Source organism: Mytilus galloprovincialis, chromosome 2, assembly GCF_965363235.1.
Source record: "Mytilus galloprovincialis chromosome 2, xbMytGall1.hap1.1, whole genome shotgun sequence".
Taxonomy (NCBI): domain Eukaryota; kingdom Metazoa; phylum Mollusca; class Bivalvia; order Mytilida; family Mytilidae; genus Mytilus; species Mytilus galloprovincialis.
The window spans coordinates 90,038,149-90,064,756 of NC_134839.1; the positions used below are offsets into that span (position 1 = coordinate 90,038,149).

A 26,608-nucleotide genomic window follows, 5' to 3' on the forward strand; every position below is an offset into this window, starting at 1 on the left:
GCATGACTGAACCCCCTTAAGGTCAGTCAGTGCCATCCCTTATGAAAAGTTCTGGATCAACCACTGCTGCTGTCGTAAATGATGGTAGCGAGGGTTAACTGTCGCTAATGCTTTACCAACTCTAGCTTCACACACGTTGATTCCTTTGCTTGATAAATGTTACTACTAGTATTTGTTCCATGTACATGATCCATACGGTTTGAAATTCGATCATTTGTGTCGATCTGTGTCGATCTGTTATTTTTGCCTTTTTGTATTTCAAAAGAAGATTTGTTCTGACTGAGACCCCTTTTTTGTGTCGACATATTTGTCCTATAATACTCGTTTTGCTTTCACATATTGAAGATGTAAAATCATATTAAAGACATGATAATAGAATGTACAGAATACAGAACCTCGGGGGAACTGTTTCATGTTTGTTGAAATACTATTCACATAATTATTATATATTCTTGCTACATTTTATTTTCGGTAAAAGCAAATATAAGAAGTCTTTCATTCTTCGAAATATACATTTACCACACATACATGCATGCAAGTTAATTTCATATTTTTCTTTTATAAGATGATTGCTTATTTGAAATTCTGCGAATGAAATTGTGAATATCATAAGCTTGGGAAAACAAGTTTGTATTAAACAGATTCAAAATTAGGAAACGCTGTACAATGTAGAAAAATACAAAATTGAAAACATATACTAGCACAGTGATCAGAATAATTTAACATCTACACCCATCCCTCCCCATCCCTTTCGAATGGCGAACCCTGCTCCTTGAGCATGTACAGAAACTGGCATGGACAATATCTAATATTCTAATATTTTCTCTTCTTTTCTAACATGTTTGCCACATTCAGCCACGATATGGTTCAATGCTATTTCGTCTACTCCGCATCGCCTAGTAATTCCATTTTCAGAACTAAAACGACTTACGGAAAGAAAAGACAAAGAAAAACAAAAGTCAGATAGATAGACAGATAGCAAGATATATACAATGAATGACAGATTGATAGATCGAAAGATAGATATAAACACGTAGCTACAAAGACAGCTATATACATTGTATATAGATAAAAAGAAAGAATGATTCTTTGTGGTCATTATCGTATTTGTAAGTGTACCATTCTTGTTCGGAATTTGTTGATACCACACATAGTTCACACACACACACAAACACACCTTAAAAAGATCTGCAAGACATATTGCGCTTAAAACAAGACAAAAAAAAACGGAAATAGTAAAACATTTAATAAAAAGGGACAACAATTTAAACATTTAAAACGCCTACATTGAAACAAATTACATTTCGTTCCCATTATTAGACATTTAAATAATGAACATTTTTTCAAATTTGAATATTGCACAGTAAAATTAAAATTGAAAAATTGGAGCCTTTTTCATTTTTCAATATTAAACGTCAAATTGAAAAATGCTCCACGTTGGAGCATTTTTCATTTTTCAATATTTGAAGACAAATAGAAAAATGCTCCACGGTTGAGCATTTTTCAATTTTCAATATTGTAAGTCAAATTGAAAAATGCTCCATGTTAGATCATTTTCCATTTGTCAATATTGTAAACTAAATTGAAAAATGCTAAAGGTCAGTATTTTCAATATTCTTTTAAGAATGAGATTGAAATATGTTTTGTTTTCTAAAGCAAGCAAATACAAATGTTTTAATTATTTTAAACTTTTGACAAAATAAAATCATTTTTAACAGAAAGTTATTGTTATTTGTTTCAATATCTTCGTTAAATCAAAAATATAATTTCATGAAAATAACAAATTTCAAATCTCATAGAGAAAATGGTTTTTCGAAAGTGATTTCTATAGGTTTTTGTTACATTTTTGAAACCAACTACCCTTAAGATTTGCAGAGCAATTTGAAAATTTATTTTTCATTTTAAAATGAAAAATGTTTGGCGTAAATGTACACGGACGGTGTTCCAGGTTTTATATTTTAATCTTTATTAACTGTGTTCTATTTTTTTTTTTTTTTAAATCTTTATTAACAGTGTTCTTTTTTTTTTAATCTTTATTAACTGTTTTCTAGGGTTAAAACTCTATGAAATGTGACATGCAATGGGTATGATGAAATAAAGGCATTTGGATATGTATCTTGTACCAAGGACAGAGAAGCTGTCTTTGTTTAAGTTTCTCTGCAATTTTTCTCGGATGAATTGATACTTGAAAAACCTTTCTGTTTGCTTTTTCTCTTATTATTTTGTTAATTCGCTCAACTTGTTTTTAAACATACAACTTTATAGATACGTGGATTGAAGGGGTTCATAAGAAGACATGTATTACATAATCATTTTGTTACTAGTACTCACGGGGTACAGACTGGTTGAACATATGATTGGTCCAGAATCATACCCATTCCCGCCAGTTTGTCGATGTTTGGTGATATAACATGTTTATTTCGGAAACCGAGATCATTCCAACCTGTTTGCATAAATTATACATAAGCCTAGTAACTCAAACTACATCTTCTTATATCTAGTAAGATATCAACATAAATTATACATAAGCCTAGTAACTCAAACTACATCTTCTTATATCTAGTAAGATATCAACATAAATTATACATAAGCCTAGTAACTCAAACTACATCTTCTTATATCTAGTAAGATATCAACATAAATTATACATAAGCCTAGTAACTCAAACTACATCTTCTTATATCTAGTAAGATATCAACATAAATTATACATAAGCCTAGTAACTCAAACTACATCTTCTTATATCTAGTAAGATATCAACATAAATTTTGAAAAACTACCAAGGTTTAAATATACTTTAACTTGTATTTTCGAAGTTTCATTTCATTAGAATCCGTATTATTTTTCCTTACAATTGCGTCCTGCCCAAATTACGTTGTTTGTTTTTTTTTCTTTCAATTAATGAATGGCTGTTATTTATTTTGAGTTTATTGAACCATAAAATTATTTTTTGACTCTTCACATTGAATTATGTTAAATGTGAAGAGTCAAAAATTAATTTTATGGTTCAATAAATTCAAAATAAATTATTGCCATTCATTATAAATAAATTCTATCAAAAATAAGGCTCAAAGATATATATTAATAAGGATAACAACGTACACAGATGTTTGCGTATGAATACACAACGTTAGAGTGGGCGTGTCGCCATAATAATTGATAACATTGAAAATAAACCTAATTCTTTTAACCAATCAGAAGACAGTAAATACACCAAATTTATTTATAAACAAATGTAAAATTCGTGAGTGACTGCACGTGCTTTCTAAGACATATATTGCTAACGAATGCAAACGAAAAGTTTTATATGACTCTTAATTTCAGGTCTGTATAAGGAAATGTAATTATAAGAATTAAACGTTTCTTTCTTCTAACTTCTATGGTTGTAATATCGTTGCTATGCGCACAGTTAAGTATGATACACGTTTGCTCTTCATACACAATGTTCTTCGGTCATCAATTTTGCACTCAAAAGACTTAGAGCTAATTTTGATAAAACTGAAGCCATATGGATTGGGTCAAAGATTCACTCAAGGGATAAGCTAACAACTACAAGAAATTTGAACTGGAATCATTCAGGAAAATTTAAACTTTTAGGAATAAAATTTGATCTGTTCAGTGAAAATAAAACGCTTGTAAATTTTGTTGAAAAAATAAAAAAAAATGCAGTACTTACTAAATTCCTGGGTTTATAGAGATTTAACATATATGGGAAAGATCACTGTCATTAAATCACTAGCTCTACCTATTCTAATTCAATCATTGACAGTTTTGCCAAACCCGCCTGGTGATAAAATAAAAGAAATTCAAATATTTTTTTCAGTTTCTTGTGGCCAGGAAAACCAGACAAGATTAAAAGAAAAGTTATAATAGGGTTATTTGAAAATGGGGGATTGAAAATGCCAGATATAAGATCTTTTTGTTATTCATTAAAGATGACATGGATAAATAAACTTGTAGACCCTTTGAATATATCCCCATGGAAAACATTGTTAATAGATCAATACAACAGATTAGGAGCAGACAAAATATGGTTGATGACCACTGATGGTATCCAAAAGATTTCTTCAAAATTTAATAAGTTCTGGAAAGATATTTTACTAAACTGGAATATCCTAGACACTGTCACTAATAGCACTGCTGAAGGGATCATGAAACAATTCATATGGCTAAAAAAGAGTTTGAAAATTAATAATAAAACTCTCTTTTACCAGAAGTGGGTTGAATCCGGAGTTTTCTTTGTAGGTGATTTACTTGATGAAAACAGTATTTTTTTTACTTTAAAAGAATTCTGCGAAAAATATAATCTTAATATTAATTTCTTGGAATACCATTCTTTGCTTCATATAATACCAAAAGACTGGAAAAATCTAATCACTACTTCAGAGAAAAATACGCACATATCTATCGATAAATTTGAATTTATAAAAAACAATAAAAAGTCATGTCAGTTCTTTTATAAAAAAATCTTGTCAATGTATACAGAACGTTCTACAAAACAAGAAGACAAAACGTGTAAGGAACTAGGCACTCATATAGAAAATTGGGATTTTATTTATAGCTTACCCTTTTGTTGCACTAAAAACAACAAATTTAGTATGTTCCAGTTTAAGATTTTACATAGAGCTCTCGCTACAAATGCATTATTGCAGAAATATGGGTTAAAAGAAACTAACTTGTGTAGTTTCTGTAATGAAACTAAAGAAAATATAAGTCACCTTTTCTGGGAATGTACTCTAGTTAGAAATTTGTGGTTAGAAATTGCAGCACTTTTTCTAGTTGAAAATAATTTAACTTTAATATTTAATGTGGAAAATATTGTTCTTGGGTCATGTCGCTTTAATAATTCATTACCGACTCTTACAGGTGTCATAGCTATGATTAAAAATTCCTACCAAATAGAAAAAATATCTACCTCCTTTTACAGATCCCCTAAAGCAAGAGAGAAATTTGATAGTAAATGGGAATTAATTAAAAACTTAGTTCACATGTGAGGAGAGATTTTTCTATTTTGTACTAGCTTTATAATAGTTCATGTAGAATTAATAATATGTTGATGCACATCACAACTGGACAGTGATTTGTGTGCATCTTAAAAGTACTATCTATGTTTATTGATATTGTTACATATAAATTAATATAATAGTTTTTGTTTGATTGTATTTGAATTATCTCCCCTTGACTTAGGTTGACATTTACTATGTGATTCTGTTCAACATGTTATCTGTTAATGATCTCTGGTGGCCTCTCCTGGTACCTCTCATGTTCAACATCATTGTATAGACAGTGATGCATGTGGCTAGAGGAGAAGGCTGATGCCATCATTAATCTCATCAGCATATTCAGGTATTCTAATCCAGAGTGATAAAGGATGGGTATGATCGAGTAGAAAAATTAGAACAATTAGCATAAATAACTTTTTAATTTTAGACTGTTATTGAAAAATTTAATATCAATACATGTATTATGAATTAACTATAGATATAATTATGTATCACAATACTTGGTGTATTTTCAGATGAAATAAAAATAAATTACAAAAAAAAATTTACACTCAAATGCAGTTATTAAAAGAAGCCTTAAAATCATTAATATAATCTTGATGTCTTTGAATATCATTGATTGGAATGCTAGAGATAACACTTATTATCCTATTAAAATACAAACCGAAATTTTGCAATAACTTTAGTAATATATGCCAAAATTAATTGCGTACAAATTTTGAAAGAAATGAAACATCTTTTAATACAAAGCTTGTAATAACGATGTTTTTATACCAGGAAATAAAAGTTGTGAATCGACAAATTTGATAATTTACAAAAAAATGAACTCATTTCCAGACTGAACTGTTTAAAAATGATCACAGAAAAAATTGTAAAGTACAAAGTGAACAAAGCTCGATGGATTTTAAATCCATCTTTAATAGTGAATTTGTTTTTTATTTCTTATTAATTTTACTGAGGCTTTCACCATTAACTGTGACAATTTTATTGGTTTGTGTTATTTATATGTATCAACCTTTGGTGTGAACTGGAAGTCTCTTTTTTAACAAACCTATTGGTAGTAAGTTTCAATAAATTATGTGGGTCAAAGTAAGGTATTTAGGTTACAGAGATAATACAGTGTAAAAAATTCAGTCCTTATAATTAAGCTTTTGACAATTTCCCTAATTTTATTTTACTTATAGTTTTTAGTAAACATGTAACTATTCATGTCTAGTCCTATATCTATATGTTATTTTAATTTATTGTGTCTAAAATTCAGGCCTTTTATCTTGAAGAAATATATAACAATAGGTGATTTAAACTTAGTAAATATGTGGACCGTGTCAAATGAAATACAGGTATTTGCTAGTTATTGTGGCACCTGATGTAGAACGAAAAATTCCAAAAAGAAAGTAAGTTTTTGATTTTCTGAAACTTTAAATGCTTTTTAAGTTTGCCTATCTAGTCCTTGCTGTTCCTACACACGTGGTCACTTTAGTTTTTAACTAGTTTGTCTGTTCTCAGATTGATAAATGATTGATTAATTGGTGTTTTACACCACTTGCTAATGATGCATCTTTTGTTCATATTCATCTTATTGGATAAACAAACACATATAAAAATAGCTTACCTAGATCGTCGGCTACAATAAAGACAATATTTGGATGCTGTCCATCACACAATGCCACAAAAACAGTCACCACAAGTAAACCAATGTGTATCGTCGGTAACATATTCATAGACCTCTACAAAGGTAATACTAAAGTCTGTGTTAGAATGTTGCACTCAATCAGGTCATAATGTTGATTATTTATACTGCTGTAAACATGTGGACTGTCCCTGTGTCGAAATGTAGGATGATCATAATAATGTCAAAATGTAGATCTTTCTCGTTCATAAATAAATCAAAACATTTAGGTGTTTCCCAACAGTTATTTAAAGATTACAAGTACGTTCGGAATACAAAAAGTTTATTCAGGTTAAATTAAGGAAACTAACTGAATAAATAGGCGACCACACTCAGGGTAAAAATATAGGCGGAATCTAGGGTAGCCTTATTGGGTTCTGCCTTTCATTTGATAACATGGTTGGAACAAAAACGATCAAATTCTGAATTTACATCATATTCAGGTGTGAAAAAAAAAATGCAAAATACTATCGAGGTTCACAGCTTTTTTGCGCTTGTTGTGTTGTTAAAATCATACAAAGAAAAAAATTTAGCGTTGCACATGAAAGTTTCCTCCATTCCATTCTCACTATTTCAGCTTTCTAATGAATTGGGCACAGATAACAAATTTACTTCTGGCTATTATCTTGCACCCTTTTCTTTAATTTGTAAAGCTACCGCTGCAATATATGCCAGTTTATGATAAATTTATATTTAGGTGTTATCTTATCACGAACAGAAGTATTCTCACTGAATACATTTACAAAGCATGAAACTTTGGCATCATTGCGTACTATAAATAATAATTTTCACATGAGTAGTCGGTGCATGCATATATACTAAACCTGATCTAAACTATACATGGTCCTGCAAGCATGCTTTTGACTGTCTTACAAGTGAGATGTTTTGCGCTATAAAACCAGGTTCAATCCACCATTTTATACTTTTGAAAATGCCTGTACCAAGTCAGGAATAAGACAGTTGTTGTTCATTTTCGTTTGATGTGTTTTATCATTTGATTTTACTATTTGATTAGGGACTTTCCGTTTTTAATTTTCCTCGGAGTTCAGTATTGTTGTGATTTTATTTTTTTTGTATATAAATTACAAATCTATAACTCATTATTGACGAATAAAATTTTATTCAGGTGTATCGCAAGGTAATTAACTTTCGAGACTATCGCCGAAGTTTACAGGTATGTAAAATTGATATACAATACCAGGAAATTGGGGAACTATAAAGTCTAAACATACAAATACAAATAGTTTTTTCACCCTTTTAAATGACCAGCTACGATTCGCAATAGTATAAACTAGTAATCGATCTACGTATTAACCTTAATACTAGATAAGAATATCATATGATATTCACGATGTAAAAGATATAAAAGTGTTCTTATATAACACGAAAAATTATTGACTGATACAGTTACACGTGATATACATTTACTATACTATATAACCACTGTTATATGTCGTGACCGTCATCTCATCATCGTTTTCATAGTAACTTATTGCCTTGGTGAGTATATCTTTATTTTTTTTATCAATTCTATTTTTAGATCAGTTGAACTGACCTGGAGGTTATTCTTTTATTTATTATTTCTTCTTTTCAATCCTTTATCAGTCTATTGCAATAATGTAATATAATAGGATGATATTTTATGGTTAATTTTGTGAAGTGATGTCACTATGACCATATTACTCATAGTTTAAACAATATTGACATAGACATGGACCACGACAATATCTTAACAAAAATGCCAATACTATCATTAAATTAGAAGGCTTGAAGTTCTTATAAAAATATATTTTGCAGTTGCATATATCTAGATATCTAGACAACATGCTGATGCTCACATCTACATACCAATGACAATATCCCAAAATGGCCCTGTTAAGGTATTCAATTTTCCACTTTTGCATTGAAGAGCAAATCGTTATAACCAGTTCTGACAACAATTCGGTTTTTAAAATTTGGTTTCAAAATGGGTTTAACTGCATTATGGAGCGTTAACTTCTAATGGGTGCCAATAATACACATTGCATTACATTCACATGTCTGTTTTGCAGCAGTATTTTTACGGGGAGCACAAAAAATATGCTAAAGGTTTCCTTTTAAGTATATGTCCGGCCAAGTAAATCCTGAAGACACTGATATCATAGTGATATATGGTGATATCATCAACAGCCCAATACGAAGATTAATTAGTATTTCATTTGTATATGTCAATATTAACAACTAGATTTGCTAGCATAACGCTGCATGTTCAGATAGGTACTATAGGGTGATAATTCAGAGTACATACAAATCATGTGACAATCTTTAATATTTATCTAATGTTATCCAACGTAAGGTTGTCTTAAGATACTTGTGAATTAGAACATGCAACATTTAAATATTTTTATGAAAACGAAGAAAAATGCTCGACAACAAAATGTGTAATTTGCATACAGTGTTAACACCTAAGCACTGGAGGAGACCCGAATTTATATTTTTAAGTTTGTTTTTGCTCTCACATATTTACTTTTATTAGGAATTTTGTAATTTGCTTCCTATTCATCATTTACTTTGTGGTTTTATTTTCTAAAACCTTACCCAAGTAAATCTTTAATATATGAAAATGGAAAACACTGATAATACTGAATATTTGTATAACTCATATTTACAATATTACTTGATAGATAATACCCATTAGACTGAGGATGGATGTGTTTGTGTATGGATTGCTTCTTTTAACACTGTCTAAATGCGTGGTATCAAAATCACCACATATTGTGTTTATTGTGGCTGATGATTTGGGTAAGTTTATTTCAAGGATTGTTAACCTTATGGAAGTACAAATAAACAAAATATTGAGGTAAGTACTTGGAGGAAAAAAACACAACATATATAGTTCGGGGATATTCTTTACTTTTTAATAGGGTCGGATCAAAGTGTTTAGTGTTTGCATTCTTCAAAAAGAGAAAAAATATAGATAAGAACTAAAAGGCTGATTAAAAAAATATATATTGTACATCAGCCTTAGAAATTTCCTGCTACTTGCACAGTCTGTCCGAATGTTTTCTATGTTTGCTTTTCATAAAAATGTGTATAACTGGAAACGCTTTGATTTTGAGATGAGCACACACTGTTGGTAATGTAATGACTCCACCTTTCAGACACTAATATCTAATACAGTTGTTGTCAAAGTCCAGGAAGACATCTTTTATTATTTAACTATTCTCAAAGAATATAGAGAAATATATTTCTCAAATAGCTCTCAAATTGTATAGAGACAATAATTCCTTCTCTTGTTGTTCTTAAAGTTTATATGTAAAATTGAGAATGGAAAAGGGGAATGTGTCAAAAGGACAACAACCCGACCAAAGAACAGACAAGAGCCGAAGTCCACCAATGGGTCTTCAATGGAACGAGAAACTCCCGCATCCGAAAGCGTGCTTCAGCTGGCCCCTTAACAAAAATGTATAGTTAAACAAACATGTATACCTTATTCAAAAATGCATCAAAAATGTAAACATACCTAAACAAAAATGTTTACCTTAACAAAAATGTATAAATGGTATACACAAAGGTGCATTCATTCCTTATGTTTTTTTTTATTCATATGGTCATCAATACATCCATCTGATATATTGTTGTTTTCAAAAGTAAAAAATACATCCGTTCTTATCTTATTGTTCTCAACATTTATAGAAACATACAATATTATCTTGTTGTCCACATTTCTTCTATAGCTATGCAAGTTTATAGTATATATAAAAATTTAAAGAGACATCCATGCATTCTGTGGATGCAGTATAATGTGTCTCCGTGCTTGTAGTGTATGCCTTATTTATTACTATCATGAGTAGTGTGACTCTACTTTCACTTGTTTATTATATTTTTGTTCTTATTTTTTTATGGTTCACTTTTTACAAATTGTGACTTGGATGGAGAGTTGATTAATTGTCACTCCTGCCACATCTTCTAATATTTATTAACTTGTTTTTATCGAAATTAATAGAGGCAATCATTTCAAATGTTCTTCTCAAAATTAAAAAAAAAGAAATTCATTTCTAATCTCGTTGTTTTCATAGAAAAAAAATATTGTTTATAACTTATAACCTAGACAGCCAGTGACTAGACATTATGTATTATAGACATGAAGTCTCCATTTTAGAACAGACATTGGCTAATTACTGTTAGTCCAGGTGTAAAGTCCTTTTCAGTGGAGGTCATTAAAGACTGTTATTTTAATACTATAAATTATATAAATTGATGTTATATAGCGTAATGAATGGCAGTTGCGTCTAGTCCATAAAACCAGAAACGACAGACTGAAATAAAAAGTCAGTGATGTTTTACCTTTAAGTTAATGGTAGTTAATACTGTAGTACAAAGTTAAAATTTCCTTTATTTTACACATTCATTTATATCATTGACCTCACAGTATTCTATCATTTTAGTTTTTCTAAAAGTTGAATCTTACTTGACTTGAACCAGGGTATAGAAAGTGTTTTGTTGATAGCTAATTGTCTGTGTATTATTTTCTCCTTGTGCATGGTATTGTTTGTCTGTGATCCAAACAACGTTTTGGATTGTAACTGTAGAATTTAGTTTCCTATTTGAATAACATAAGAACAAGTTTTGAGTACTCCAGACTCGCCAGTTAATATATGATTTATTTATATCACTTATATTTGAATGTTTATTATTGTAATTTCACATATTTTTTACGTGTTTTCATGTTTCAGGATGGAACGATGTAGGATTCCGCAATCCGGCTATTATATCTCCTAACATATAAAAAAGAAGATGTGGTATGATTGCCAATGAGACAACTATCCACAAAAGACCAAAATGACACAGACATAAACAACTATAGGTCACCGTACGGCCTTCAACAATGAGCAAAGCCCATACCGCATAATCAGCTATAAGAGGCCCCGATAGAATATTTAGCAAACAATGGGATAATATTGAACATTTTTCTATCATCACTCAATATTACGTATTTAATGTTTCAGGATGGAATGATGTAGGATTTCGTAATCCGGATATTATTTCTCCTAACATAGACTATCTAGCAAAGAATGGAATGATATTGAACAATTCCTATGTACAACCAGTCTGTACTCCGTAAGTATTCATAACTACAAATAATGCATAAAGTCCTTGTTTCATGCGCGAATCTGGAGATATTGACATAATCCCATAGCTTCAAAATGTTAAAATAGATTAATACAGAATCTTACGGATATCTACCCCTAGATTTTACAAGACTTTCAGTATGATTTCTTTAACAGCGTTGTCTGCATATCACTTTGTGAAATTTGTTAGTGAACTGTGTTTTTAAATTATTTCAATTATATATATATGTTCTTAATTTAGGCGTTATGTACAATAATTTAGTATTCAGGGAATTTATAAAATGCTTAACCTATAATGACTAAAAACCTAGTAATATTAATATAAAGCACACTTCAAAGTACATAGAATTCCAAGAAACATGGATATCGTAATAAGAAAACAATTCAAGCAAATTTGACACAGTTATTTATTTTAACTTTTGACTGATTTAGAAATGCTAAATATTAACGCTAAACCCATCTATTAGAAAAATAAACTTGAAATGAAAATGAAATCTTCAAACGTTTGCATCTGACATTTATGTTTATCATAAGTGAAATGCTTCACTTAATCATGTTAATTTTAATAAAATTCTATGAAAGTTTGACAAACTTATTATGTGAATTAATCAGTAAAAATAAAAAAAGTTCAAGGAAAATAAAAATATCTTCAACGTTTTGCTTAAGACACGGTCTTTTGGTCATAAACAAGTTTCTGTCCGAATTTTGTAAAATTCATTGTATGTTTGACAGTTATATATGTCTAAATTTGTCTTTCACGGAAAGCTCAAATAGTATTCACAGTGCAAAACTCCACACTCTCCTTACACAAGGCATCATATTTAATGTACCCATTTATAACAGTAATTGCATTTTATACATCCTCCCCAACCAAAATGGTTCCCATCTATAGCATTTGATTCAACTTAAAAAGCCTTTTATCCATTCCAGTGTTTGTGTGAATTCTAAACAGTTTGGTATAAAATTCATTATTTTTAGTTTAAACTCTGAAAATGCAAGCATTGAATTAAATAAATACCAAAGGTAAAACTTTTCTGTTATTCAATACTTTCAATGGCTAAGTTTTTGAGAATCTTTCATTCTTAAAAATAATTTCAGTCATTTTGTAAAATATATTCTAGTAATATGCCGAAAACTTGCTCCCATCTTACAATATGCCTAAATCTAGAAAATGCTTGTAACATATATATCATATTTCAAAATAAAATAGAAGAAGAATTGAATTTTATGAAATAAACAAGTGATTTATTTGTTTTGGAGATCAAATATGGACAGGTTTAATGATCATCCAAATATTTGTTCGCTTTTCATGTTTACAGTTTCGTGCATGCAAATTTGTAGAAGAATGATACTTTCTACTTTTAGGTCAAGAAACGCCTTTTTATCAGGATTTTATCCATTCAAATCAGGATTACAGGTAAGATCAATTCTCTGGTAGAACACATACTCTAATTAAAAATATATGTTTTTATGATATTTAGGTCTAAATTTTTTTTATTAAAAATTCTTTTTCCAATTTGTCTAAGATTTGCAATTCAAAGAAATGAGTTGGAAGGTAGCACCAATATTTTTATTAATGCGCAACTTATAACTTATATCAACTATAAGCAACAAAAAGGAAGAAAAAAAAACAATGCACGACAAGGCGCCTAAATACAAATATCATAAGAGCAAATCAGCGACAAATTAGATTAAAAAACAGTTGAGGTAGAGAAGATGTTTACTACGGAAGCGTATTAGCGGCACACATTTTTTTTTTATTTTTCTTCCTATGTTTGAGTTATAACGCAAACCTTTGCGTTATAACGCAAACCTTTGCGTTATAACGCAAACCTTTGCGATATAACTCAAACCTTTGCGATATAACGCAAACCTTTGCGTTTAACGCAAACCTTTGCGATATAACGCAAACCTTTGCGTTATAACGCAAACCTTTTGCGTTATAACGCAAACCTTTGCGATATAACGCAAACATTTGTTTTATCTTATTTCTTATTTAAGATTCAAAGGAAACAGTAGTTATTAATGGAGGAGGCTGGATATAATAAAATTTATCACCTTTGTAGTAATTGCAAAGTAAACTGCTTGAATAATTAGATCATATCAATGACTAATAATGAGCAGAATAATATAAGAAGATGTGGTATGAGTGCCAATAAGAAAACTCTCCATCTAAGTCACTATTCGTAAAAGTAAACCATCATAGGCCGAATTACGGTCTTCAACACGGAGAATTGGCTCACACTAAACAACAAACTATAAAGGTCCCCAAAAACGATATCCAAGTTACTACTAGTATATATATTACAAAGAAAATTGAGTAAATTGAGGTTATACCTAAGAAAAAAATCAACCCTGCTAATATAGCTATAACCGAATATAAATATACTTCCAAAGTAAGCTCTCGTTTGAGAACTGTGTAAAGTAGGTTACATTCAAACAAACTACCCTTTGGCAATAAATGTATAGAATGAAGATGTTTTATTAATAAAATTATGTTCTCTCTATTCAAATTGCTACCCAAGCATCTTAAAAATACTTCATTATATTGAAATGAAAATTCAATGACTTTCTATCAAAGAATCTTGATCATATTCTGAGATTTAAAAAAATGTTTCCTTATTAATAATTCATTTTAAAGCAGAAAGATCATTTTGTCTATTTGACTTGGAGGTTTCACAATTGTATGACATTATTTTTGATCTTTCAATTTTAATATGACTATATACTATATCTATTTTCTTGTTAAATTATATACTTTTCTGATGCACAAATCAGTCTTAATTTATGTATAATTGCACTTCAATTATTCCATTATTCCTATGCATATTTATTATAATGATTTGGCCTTGTATGTATGACTCTTTTTTTTATCTACTAGTAAATCACATCCGAAATGAATGACAGACGGACATATATACAAAACTTAATGAATAATTGAAATAAAGATGTTTGCGTTATAACGCAAAGGTTTGCGTTATATCGCAAAGGTTTGCGTTATAACGCAAAGGTTTACGTTATAGCGCAAAGGTTTGCGTTATAACGCAAAGTTTTGCGCAAAGTTTTGCGCAAAGTTTTGCGTTATATCGCAAAGGTTTGCGTTATAACGCAAAGGTTTACGTTATAGCGCAAAGGTTTGCGTTATAACGCAAAGTTTTGCGTTATATCGCAAAGGTTTGCGTTATAACGCAAAGGTTTGCGTTATAACGCAAACATAGGAAGAAAAATAAAAAAAAAATGTGTGGCGCTTATACGCTTCCGTAGTTTACTCTTGTTCCTATAAAAAATAACAATTCCGTTGTTTATTATTTCAAATTGAGAAATAGAAATGAGCAGTTCAGACAAAATTTATTTTCCCATACATTCAACGTTAGATGTACGTTTGAATATTTAGCCTATCTTGATTCCTTAAATGCAAAACATACAACGTTTAAGCATTATCCGTTAACCACCTTCAAATTACTGGAAAAATAACCGTGAAAAGTGTTATATTAAAACAATTTAACTTTACCTTTGACAACATATCACCATTGATTTTGTTGTTTATTTCAGAACATGGTTATATTGCCACAGGCGCCATCATGTGCACCTCTTAATCGAACGTTTCTGCCGCAGAAACTGAAAGAGCTTGGATATGCAACACATATCATTGGAAAGTATACATATTATTATTGTTTTACTTAAATTACTTGTTTCAAAAAGCTAATAAATAAAGTTATTGAAATACTTCCTTTACGCTAGCGTACGTCATTTGACGTATTCACTATTTCCTGATTTGTCATTTCTATCGCATACCAAATGATCTTCAGATTTTATATTTCAAAACTTTAAAAAAAAATGATTACTGATTAATTCTGAAATATTTACAAATTTTTAGATGCCAATCAGTTTACACAGAAAGTTTATGATTATTAAATATTTTGTTTATAAGCCATGTGTCCTCAAAAATTGAAACCAATAAATCGCGAATAAAACATGCATATATGTCTTTTAGGTGGCATTTAGGAATGTGCAAATGGGAATGTACTCCGACATACCGTGGGTTTGATACTTTTTATGGATATTATAATGGAGCAGAAGATTACTATAACTATACAATTTGTAAGTCTGAGCACTAAAATATGAAAAGCAATATATATTGAATGTTATTCCTGTCGTCGTTACAAAATGCACTACATGTATAGGTCAAATATCCAAAGTTAAACGCTAACAGAAAACTTTTAAAGTCGAAGATTGATCTATGTTTATCTGATTTAAGTAAATAACAAAATCGTATTTGAAAATAAACATGCAAATGAAAAATACATTACTTTTTAGATTAATACTGCTTCATGTGTTTCTGATATTCTAAATTTTATTTCTCCTTATTTCAGTAAATGGGACAGATTTCCATGATAATAAAGAACCAATGCGACCAAACGAATACTCTACGGTAAGACGACATGGTATATTCTAGCAAGAAAACCTGTCCGTAGGACTACTAAAGAGCAAAAACATTATCGCATTAACAAGTTCAAGAGAAAAGAGACTTGTTGTTTCAAAAACCCTAATTTAGCATATGCTTTAAAATTAATATTTAAATATGACCATTAGTATTAAGTTTCATATTGACATGAGCGCGAATTACAATATTGCAAATATGAACGTACCTTAAACAAAAACTTTAACCCGATACAGATACCTGTAATGACAGACGAACGCAGAAAAAACGTCACGCACGTGTATTTTTGAAGGCGGCCACTTAAGTGGATGGAAAGTTTTAATTTGTGTGTTTTTCTCTGTACGTCTACTTACAAAAACAATAATATCAAGTCTATATATTTATATATCAGTTTCTTCATTTTACAGTATGCCTATGCCCGACGAGCAGACAAAGTCATCACCCAACACAACAAAAGTCAACCTATGTTCTTGTACCTTCCTTTCCAGTCAGTTCATGAACCAATAGAGGTAATTTGTTACTGATATCTTTTCTACACTATTTGATATGTAAGATAAGTCATACAAATCCAATCTTGAATTCCATCCAAATTCTTTCTTAATTTTGGGAACTCGTTTTAGAAATTCAAATGTGAAGTCAATATACTTTGTGCGTTGCACTGGTTTGGCTAACACGGCTGTGTATTGTTGGAATGTATCCGTTTTTATTCTCTACCTAGTCACCACTTCAGTTTAATCATGTATATCTATTATATAGTCATTCTATAAAATTTACAGTTTGCAACAGTATGAATTATTCTAAATAATAAGGATGTTCTTGTCCAAGGCGGATAACTTTGACCGTATTGGTCACTACTTTTTGGAACTTTTGGTCATCGGCAATCTTCAACTTTGTACTTGGTTTGAAACTTTGAAACTTTTTTCATCTGAGCGTCGCTGGTTTGTCTTGTGTGGACGTGGCGCCCGTCTGGTTTATTACATTTTTAGCCTGGTACATTTTGTTGGCTATTATTCGTTTGTTTCTTTGTCCTATATTTTCTCCCATTTATTTGTATTTAATCCTATCATGTAATGTTGTCATTTTAATATTATCATTAACATTGCCTTTAAAGAGGGAGGTTTGGCATGCCACAAAACCAGGTTCAACACACCATTTTTTTCTTAAAATGGCCTGTACCAAGTCAGGAAAATGGCCATTGTTATATGATAGTTCGTTTCTGTGTGTGTTACATTTTAATGTTGTGTTTCTGTTGTGTCGTAGTTCTCTTATACTTGATACGTTTCTCTCAGTTTTAGTTTGTAACCCGGATTTGTTTTTTTTTTCTCTATCGATTTATGAATTTCGAACAGCGGTATACTACTGTTGCCTTTATTTACTTATATTTAAAAGAAAGTGACGCTGAAAAAAACAACCCAACACAATCAATGGGAAAGCACAAACCACTGCCACTGACATTTACCCTGGAAGAACAGAAACATTTAGTTTACTCTAGGTATAACCCAATGTGTTGTTGAATAGTTAACATTGTGTGGTCACATGTCACTTATAATCATTGGGACAGTTGGCGAATCATTTTAAAACAATAATAAAAAATCTTGTCCTGCAATTGAGATTGTTAGAATAGGTAAGCCAAGATTTTGTTTTCTATGGTTATATTGCCGATTCAAAGTTATTCTGATACAGCGATTATATATTTGTTATTTTTTTTTATAACTGTGTCTACGAATATACGAGTAAAATATATATATTGTCTTACATTCATTTTGTCCTGAATTTGCATGAACAATTTGACTCTGATCAAGAAAAAACAACGAAATAATCTTCTTCGGAACAGTGTAATCTTGCAATAAAATCATAAATGATTATAAGATTTTAAACTTAGTTCAAATTGTAAAAAGAAAATACATAGGTATATGTTTATTACTGATACAGTCATTTGTGTAGTTTTATATTTTCAATGTTCTTCAACTTTGTATTGGATTTTACCTTCCAGCTGTGATGAGTCAGATGCCATTAATGCGTCTTAAGCTTGTTAGACAGATCATGCGTTTGGCATAGTAAATCATAACCTTATTATCTTATATGACAGTTCTTGTCCATTCGTTTTTGATGTGTTTTGTTATTTACTTTTGCCATGTGATTATGGACTTTCCGAATTGATTTTCCTCTAAGTTCAGTATTTTTGTGATTTTACTTTTTTCTGAGTTTAAAAATCACAGGGTCGATATAACTACTGGTGCATGTTTCGTCCGTACAGGTATGGCTAGATCAAAAGTCTTCACTAACATGTAGTATGGATAATCAGTTTAATACAATTTACTGTCTATGAAATGACCAATTGCTCGAAACTCTTAGATTTTTTTTTATCAGACTGATTTGAACTTACGTTAGGGATTTTTGAGGGGGTTTCATCTTGTTTCCGGTCTCATATTGCTTTTACACTTCGTGTTAAATTGTCCTCATAACCTTTTTTCGGGCACCGCTGATGAGTTTTATGTAGACGAAGTGCATATCAAACTAACTAAATACACTCCTTATGGATACCTGGAGAAAAATTTTGTATATGCGCCAGAAGCGCGTTTTGTCTACAAAAGACCCGTCAGTTCTATTATAAATTATAAACCTATAGTATTGTTGGTGAAATTTTACAAATATTTAGTCGATACCACTGTTGGTTGACGTGTCCTTCCAGATGGTATCATCATTCCAGTTGATAGCACTTCTAAAAAGTAAAATCACAAAAGTACTGAACTCGGAGGAAAATCTAATCAGAAAGTCAATAATCACATGGCAAAATCAAATGACAAAACGTAGCAATAACGAATGGACAAGAACTGTCATATTCCTGACTTGGTATAGGCACTTTCAAATGTAGAAAATAGTGGATTAAACCTGGTTCTAAATTTACTTTAACTTTCATTGATGCCGTCAATTTGCTATTCATATAAATGATGAATTATTCGAAACCAGTAGGATTTTCGCCCCACACACTAGATGGTTGTTGCAAATTGCCACTTTTTTTAAAATTTTGGTTAATTGTGCTCTTCAACGTTGAATTCCTTTGTTGCTAATTTATTTTATTTGAGTGCCACTCTTGAGTCCTGTGTAGCCAAAATTGCGTGTTTATTTTATTAACTTGTATCTTTGATAAGCAAATTTCAAAATATAAATAACCGTTGTATTACCAGTATGGTCGCTTTTGCTATTCATTATAATCTACCAAACTGTACTATTAAAATAACATTATTTAGGCCGTTAGTTTTCTTTTTGAATTGTTTTACTTTTATGATTTCGGGGCCTTTTATGGCTGACTATTGGCTTTGCTCATGGTTGAAGGCCGTATGGTGACATATGTATGTTAAATTAAAGATGATAGATTTGAAAAAAATCGAGGCCAATCTTATATTAGATCACCTCAAGAAATAAAATATGCTGACTACGTTACTTAGAACACCGAATATATGTGGAGAGGTACACATCGAAACAGCAAGGTCTATAAAAGACAAAAAATCATTATTTTCGTCAAGTCAGGGTGTGTTGTCCGAAGATATAATATTTCAATAAAGAGAGCGTTTTGGCAGAGTTTAAAGTATCTAATTTGATTTTTGTTTCACTAATACTCCGTTTAATGTTTGAACACTTACTGACTGATTGAACCAATCGCTGACACAAACGCTGAGATCATATTTATCATTTGTTTCATACGCTCATTTGATACATATCTATCGTTAAAATATATGGCCCTTCCTATGTTTCTATGTTATACATCATTCGCTTTTATCATTCCTGATTAAGCTAGGACGCCTACAATCTATTATCATCGTATATCTCATTTCAGTTCGATACTGCTACTTGTGGACGTATCTCCGATGTTATTTGATCAGTTGTCGTTGATTTTGTACGAACAGTTTTATTACATATTCTTCTTCGTCTTTTGAATAGAAAAATACAAAGTTGGCCTTGGGTGTATTTGGCTGATATCTTTATGAGCCTTTTTCATATAGCTCTTCGTGTGATTCAGTTCTGAAATAATTTGGACTACAAATATTTGACTTTGAGCAACTGATTAAGGTGTGCACATTTTTAGAATGAAGCGCTTCTGCGATTCATACAACATGTACTTCGGTCAACGCTTTTACACCCCAATAAAGTTACAAAAAGAAGCATTCAATTCTTAAATATCTACGAGCATACTTTTTCATTCATCCACGAAATTTGGTATTCACAAAAAAAAATTTATCGATAGTAAAAACTATTTATCTTTTAGGTTCCTAAAATTTACGAAAATATGTACGAAGACATCAAGAATGATGGAAGAAGAAAATTTTCGGGTAATATTTTCTATACATATTTCATAAGAAAATGTGGTATGAGTAACAATATAACAACTCTCAATTCAACTCATAATGTTTAAAGTGATCAAAGTACGGCCTCTAATACGGAGTCTTGGCTCAAACCGAACATCAAAATATAAAGGGCCCAAAAAATTACTAGTGTTCCACAATTCGAACAGGAACAACAATGGTCTAATCTATATTGAAAAACGAAACACGAGAAACACTTATGAACCACACCAACAAAGGACAACAAGTTAACAACATCATCCTGACTTAGTACGGGTGCATACAAATATGCAGCGGATTAAACGTTAAAACAGGCGCCAACTGTCACCCTAATCTGAGACAGTAATGTATCATTTCAACATAAAAGGACACCTTAAAACATATCAATTAAAATGTCTTAACTTTATCAAGAAGACTGTGTCTATATTTTTTCTCTCTCCAATTTTCCAAATAGTCGGCTAATGGTCATGTTTTTAATCTCTACACTGAAACATATTGCTATGAATAAGCCAATGAGAGTGTTGAAACTCATATTTAAAACACTTAACTGAACATTTTCTGGTAAAAGTGAACACAGGACTTAATCCTAAAATGATGAAGAATGTCTTGTCCTTTTATCTACTATTCTTTAGAATGGACTGTTTTGTTTATTATTGAAGGTAGTGCAGTGACCACTACAATAATGTGATATTCAATTAGTTCATGTTTTTGTCGGTTTTTGACTCAGTTAGAGCATACAGATTTTCTTAAAAGAGTTAAGTAGAAATTTACAGTATTATGCCAGGTTATGTTTTCAGTTTTGTTAAATTCATATTAGGCAATTTAATTTGAATTCATTGGATAGACAATTTAGATCTAGATGAAAACTTGACCATCACTGTTTATTGTGTATTTGGCTAAATTGTAGAGCAGGTCTTATAGAACAATTACATAGTACATTGTTTTGATTTTACAGGAATGGTTACAGCATTAGATGATGCCATTGGAAACGTTACAGATTCACTGAAGCGTAACGGAATGTTTGATGATACCCTGATCATATTTACTTCAGATGTAAGTATATGACAATTTCAATATTACTATTTATATAAACCACTATATCTACAGTTCTTTTTCATATTGAATACAAACATAAGTGTTTATTTATATGTTATAGACATACAATACACAGTCATTTTTTTTATTGCTATCATCAGTTGTCTTAAGTACATTACACGATGATCATTGTTGAAGGCATATACTAACATGTAGTCACCAAATCCACGTCATTTTGACTCTGGTGGATATTTATCTCATTGACAATCATATAATTTTTTGTTTATTCGTAAAGATGAAAGCATTGAAACATTTGAAAAACAAAAAAATATTACGATAATAAAGAAGCTAATCGAGCATTATAAAGTTTGAGATTTTACTGTTCATTTGTAACACTGAAATTTACATGAAGTTATCCTAATTCATAAGAAATTGTAATGAAAACCTTTGGTGCCATATGATCTATTATATGATTGGTATGTTCCCATTCTTCTTATTTGTCAAACTGTCAATTGTTTTAACTAATATTGATTGAATAAACTCCATGTTCCTTTTGTCATTTCATATAGAAATATTTATGTTTGATAGTAGTTATCAAAGGTATCAGGATTACAATTTTGTACGCCAGACGCGCGTTTCGTCTACATAAGACTCATCAATGACGCTTATATCAAAATATTTATAAAGCCAAACAAGTACAAAGTTGAAGAGCATTGAGGATCCAAAATTCCAAAAGATTGATATTTGACCTAATGGTACTTATGTTTATTGATAACCACTGGGTAGATGCCACTGTTGGTTGAGGTTTCCTGTAGATTGAATCAGCAGTCTTGCAGTCAACACTTAACACGAATAGTCATTGATATGATCATAACTATAATTGGACTTTTTACAAATTTTGTTTTTTTTTTCAAATAGAAGGGATAGCAATGTTTGACCGCAGGAATAGATTACCTAATCTGTATTTGGCACAATCTTTTGGATAGTTTTAATCCTTAATGCAAATCGTTATTCAGTATTGATTATTCTTTTGTAGATGACATGCTCGTACACACTTTTAGTCCTGGTATCTATGCAGAGTTTATTCAGTATTTAAACATTTCTTAGGGTGTATTAATTAATTGTTTACAAATCAGTATTAAGTTATTTTTCAAGGAAGAAAATAACTAATTTTTAGAATGGTGGTATGCCAAGCTATTCTGGGAATAATTACCCACTGAGAGGGAGTAAGGCAACAGTATATGAAGGAGGAACTCGGGCTTCATCTTTCGTTTACGGTTTGGGACTTCAGAAACCGAATACTGTTTTTGATGGGTAATAAATATAATAGTAGCAGTACCTTTTTGTGTCTATTGTTGTATTGAGAATTTATGACTTTGATAATTGAAACACAATTCCAGTTAGTACGATAGTCCATGTTGTACTTGCTTTGTTGCTTTCTAAAACAATTAAAAAAAAAAGAATTAACTTGAATGAATTTTCGAATTAATGTATTTATTAAACTACAAGTTGTGTTTTTTTCTTCAACATTGACCTGATTATCTATACAAAAATGTAAATTTAACCAAACGACTTCCACTATTGAGGTGATTGTTTACTCAATATTGTTGTTTTAGTATGATTCATGCTGTGGACTGGATGCCAACAATCCTCTCTGCTGCTGGAGGAGGTCAAGGTAAATATATATATATCTCAGTCAGTTTCAAATATGACGAAATTATAAATAATTGGATAATAGTTGGTAATTTTCTTTGAAAGATCAACGTCCGAGACAAAGCCGATGATATACACATCTATTATTTGACAAATATTTCGACTGAATAATTAAGCAAATAACAGATTAAATAAATGTCACTCGGTCGGTACTTGTAAAAAGTACCGTTATAAAACTACTTCAAGGAAACACAAAACGGGAAGTCCCTTCAAAAGATCAAAAGAAAATATCTGAAATACTCTAACTGCTTCTAATCTAGTCTTCCTCAATTTAAATTGATGGCCATTTCTTCTGAATTAGTGAGAATAGAATATTCGTGTAACATTTAAATCTTTAATTCATTTTTTTTCTCAAGTAAGTGGAATTGATGGTTTGAATATGTGGCCAAGCATAAGTGAAGGAGTTCCATCCTCTCTGAGATCAGAGTTCATCTATAACCTTGACGATTCTTTAGTTCCTATTATGGGGCGTGCAGCTATTAGGTCAGTGTTTAGCATAATAGTAAGACATTTTAAGAGTAATGATTTGACGATTGTTTTTACTCTTCTGGTAAATACATGTAATGCCGAAAACTGCCACTATGTGATTGTGTCTATTAATGTTGATTTAGATTCAAGTTTACATTTGATATATACTCTAAATAGTCAATAATAACAGAAATACCTTACAAAGGGTTGTTTTCATGATACTAACGTAATACTACATTGAATAATTGCATGTACTTTTTGCTATAGAATGGGTGATTTCAAGTTAATAGAAGGATTTGCTGGTGTTTATAATGACTGGTACCCAGTTCCGGAGACCGAAGAAGACTCAAAAATAGATGAACCAAAAGTAGACTACTACCAGTTATATAACTTGAGAGGTAAATTTAGGCTGTAGTAGTAGTTGAGCAAGATCGTTCCAATTGTCTACTTAGCTTTTTTTATGAGAAATGTATCATTTATGTCTTGTTATATAGATTAATGCAACAGTATTGCCATGAAGAACTTATCGTAAAATACCTCCAAAAACAGTAGGGATTTTGTCATGGAATACAAATTACTCTATAATATAAGCTCAAAATGGAGGATACATTCTGAAACATTACAGTATTTGTTCGTGTCGGAAAAAAGAGGAGAATATTTGTCACGACGGGTATCTTTTTTTATTATTTTTATTACAAAGATTCCATAGGAAACTCTTTGGTAGGAATACAGGCAATAGTAATTTATTGATGTTAATATCCCATAAATCGATCAATCAATAAGACAATCATTGTAACAAAAAGAACTGATAACAATTAGATTGAGATTATGGTATGATCCTATTGAGAAATGTAAAAGTAACTATCGGAGAGTTGATATAAACACGTTTGTCGTAGATTCTAGTTTAAAGTCGTACATTTATGTCAAAATCGATAAGGAGGTTAAGTTATGAAACATAACTTTATGTTTCGATAGTTTCCTTAATTTCAAGTTCTCTTGTATATATGGGATACATTGGCATTTAGAAGTACACATATACGTTGAAAAAAAGTTTAACAAAAATACCGAAATCAAAGGCAAATTCATAAATACCGAACTCAAAGACAAATGCATAAAGTGGAACCCTGAAGTCGTCCATAAAAACTAACAAAATCAGACGCCATTAACCCACGAATCAAATGAAAAACAACTGCCAATTTCAGTGATAAAATAACAGTTGTTGATCCAGGATTTTGAAAAAAGGATTATCAACAAAGCCATGTTAGAAATGGGGAAAAATGTATGCATTATCCATAAATATTGCTCTATAAGTGATTCCAGGAATCAATCCATCTCTGAATACGCAGTTTTAAAGCACTCTAAGATTTCGTTTTTCTAGTTTGCTATTTTCTATTTTGATTATTTTGTATTCTTTAGTAATTATTGTTTTGGTATTTTGTAGATGATCCTAATGAACGCAATAATTTGCACAACAAGGAACACCGCATGCTTAAAAAGATGAAAGAAAGGCTTGAAGAATACAGAAAATATATCGTTCCACCTGTAACAGAGAAAGCAGACCCTGCATCGGACCCAAATAATTATAATGGTTACTGGACACCTGGTTGGTGTTAGTTTTTATTTATAAGGCAGTTGACAAATAAACAATCAGCATCAAGTATTTGGTGCAGGATCAGAACCAGACAATTGAATCATAGTGTATATAGCATTTTAAATAAATTCATAATAGATAGCAGGCTTTTCGTTTTTTTTTAAAGTTTAACTCATGCTATCGGAGTTTTTTTTGCAAGTTTTTTTGTCATGTTAATGTGAATCATAGGTATCTTTGTATGCAGTCGATTTACTAATGGTTCATATATGTAAGCATGTTGTAGATGGTATGCAAGTATTACGACATTTTATAATTGAAATATATTCACGGGGAGGATTGTGCCTGATATTCATATGATGAAGACATAATTTTTCAATCAGTTTAATTTAAGTCTGGAGCTGGCATGTCAATTATCTGCTAGTAGTCTGATGTTATTTATCTATTATTGTCATTTTGTTTATTTTCTTTAGTTACATCTTCTGACATCAGACTCGGACTTCTCTTGAACTGAATTTAAATGTGCGTATTGTTATGCGTTTACTTTTCTGCATTGGTTAGAGGTATAGGAGGAGGGTTGAGATCTCACAAACATGATTAACCCCGCCGCATTTTTGCGCCTGTCCCAAATCAGTTGTTAGTCTTGTTTTATTTTAACTTTTAGTTTCTTGTGTACAATTTGGAGTTTAGTATGGCGTTCATTATCACTGAACTAGTATATATATATTTGTTTAGGGGCCAGCTGAAGGACGCCTCCGGGTGCGGGATTTCTCGCTGCATTGAAGACCTGTTTGTGACCTTTTGCTGTTGTCTGCTATATGGTCGAGTTGTTGTCTCTTTGACACATTCCCCATTTCCATTTTTAATTTTATGGTCATACAATCTAATAAAAAAATTAATCACAAAGATATGCTATTAAAAGCTTAATGCAAAGTAATCGAAAAGTAAAATCACAAAAATACTGAACTATAAGGAAAATTCAAAAAGGAAAGTCCCTAATCAAATGGCAAAATCAAAAGCTCAAAAAACAGCAAATGAACGGATAACAACTGTCATGTTCCTGACTTGGTACATACATTTTGTCATGTAGAAAATGGTGGTTTGAACCAAGTTTATAGCTAGCTAAACCTCTCACTTGTATGTTAGTCGCCTCAAATTCCATTATATTGACAATGATGCGTGAAAAAAAAAACCCAGATATAAAAGGTAAAAATGTCAAAAATACAGCAGTAAACAT

General features: G+C 30.8%; 2 protein-coding genes across 4 annotated transcripts in view; one reads left to right on the forward strand and one right to left on the reverse strand.

Annotated features, from left to right (window-relative positions):
- Positions 1-6,891, reverse strand: part of LOC143064816 (arylsulfatase B-like) — a 27,559-nt gene extending 20,668 nt beyond the window's left edge. The window contains exons 1-2 of the mRNA XM_076237936.1: positions 6,616-6,891; positions 2,332-2,443 (exon numbers count right to left, since the gene is read on the reverse strand). Of these exons, the coding sequence (XP_076094051.1) occupies positions 2,332-2,443; positions 6,616-6,724 (221 nt within the window). The 5' untranslated portion in view covers positions 6,725-6,891. The remainder of the gene's footprint in view (positions 1-2,331; positions 2,444-6,615) is intronic.
- LOC143064817 (arylsulfatase B-like) lies at positions 6,350-25,516 on the forward strand. 3 transcript variants are annotated; one of them, XM_076237938.1, is made up of 16 exons: positions 6,350-6,397; positions 7,799-7,846; positions 9,336-9,453; positions 11,661-11,772; positions 13,149-13,200; positions 15,336-15,439; positions 15,778-15,884; positions 16,157-16,215; positions 16,632-16,733; positions 20,492-20,555; positions 21,523-21,620; positions 22,780-22,916; positions 23,219-23,277; positions 23,672-23,798; positions 24,051-24,181; positions 25,225-25,516. In XM_076237938.1, the coding sequence occupies exons 3-16, from the start codon at positions 9,357-9,359 to the stop codon at positions 25,395-25,397; spliced, it is 1,422 nt and encodes a 473-aa protein (XP_076094053.1). In that variant the 5' UTR covers positions 6,350-6,397; positions 7,799-7,846; positions 9,336-9,356; the 3' UTR covers positions 25,398-25,516. The 3 variants fall into 3 exon arrangements, with proteins under 3 accessions (XP_076094053.1, XP_076094055.1, XP_076094052.1); XM_076237940.1 differs by lacking the exon at positions 7,799-7,846 and having other exon boundaries at positions 6,379-6,397; XM_076237937.1 differs by lacking the exons at positions 6,350-6,397; positions 7,799-7,846 and adding an exon at positions 8,057-8,172.
- The last annotated feature ends 1,092 nt before the right edge of the window (positions 25,517-26,608 follow it).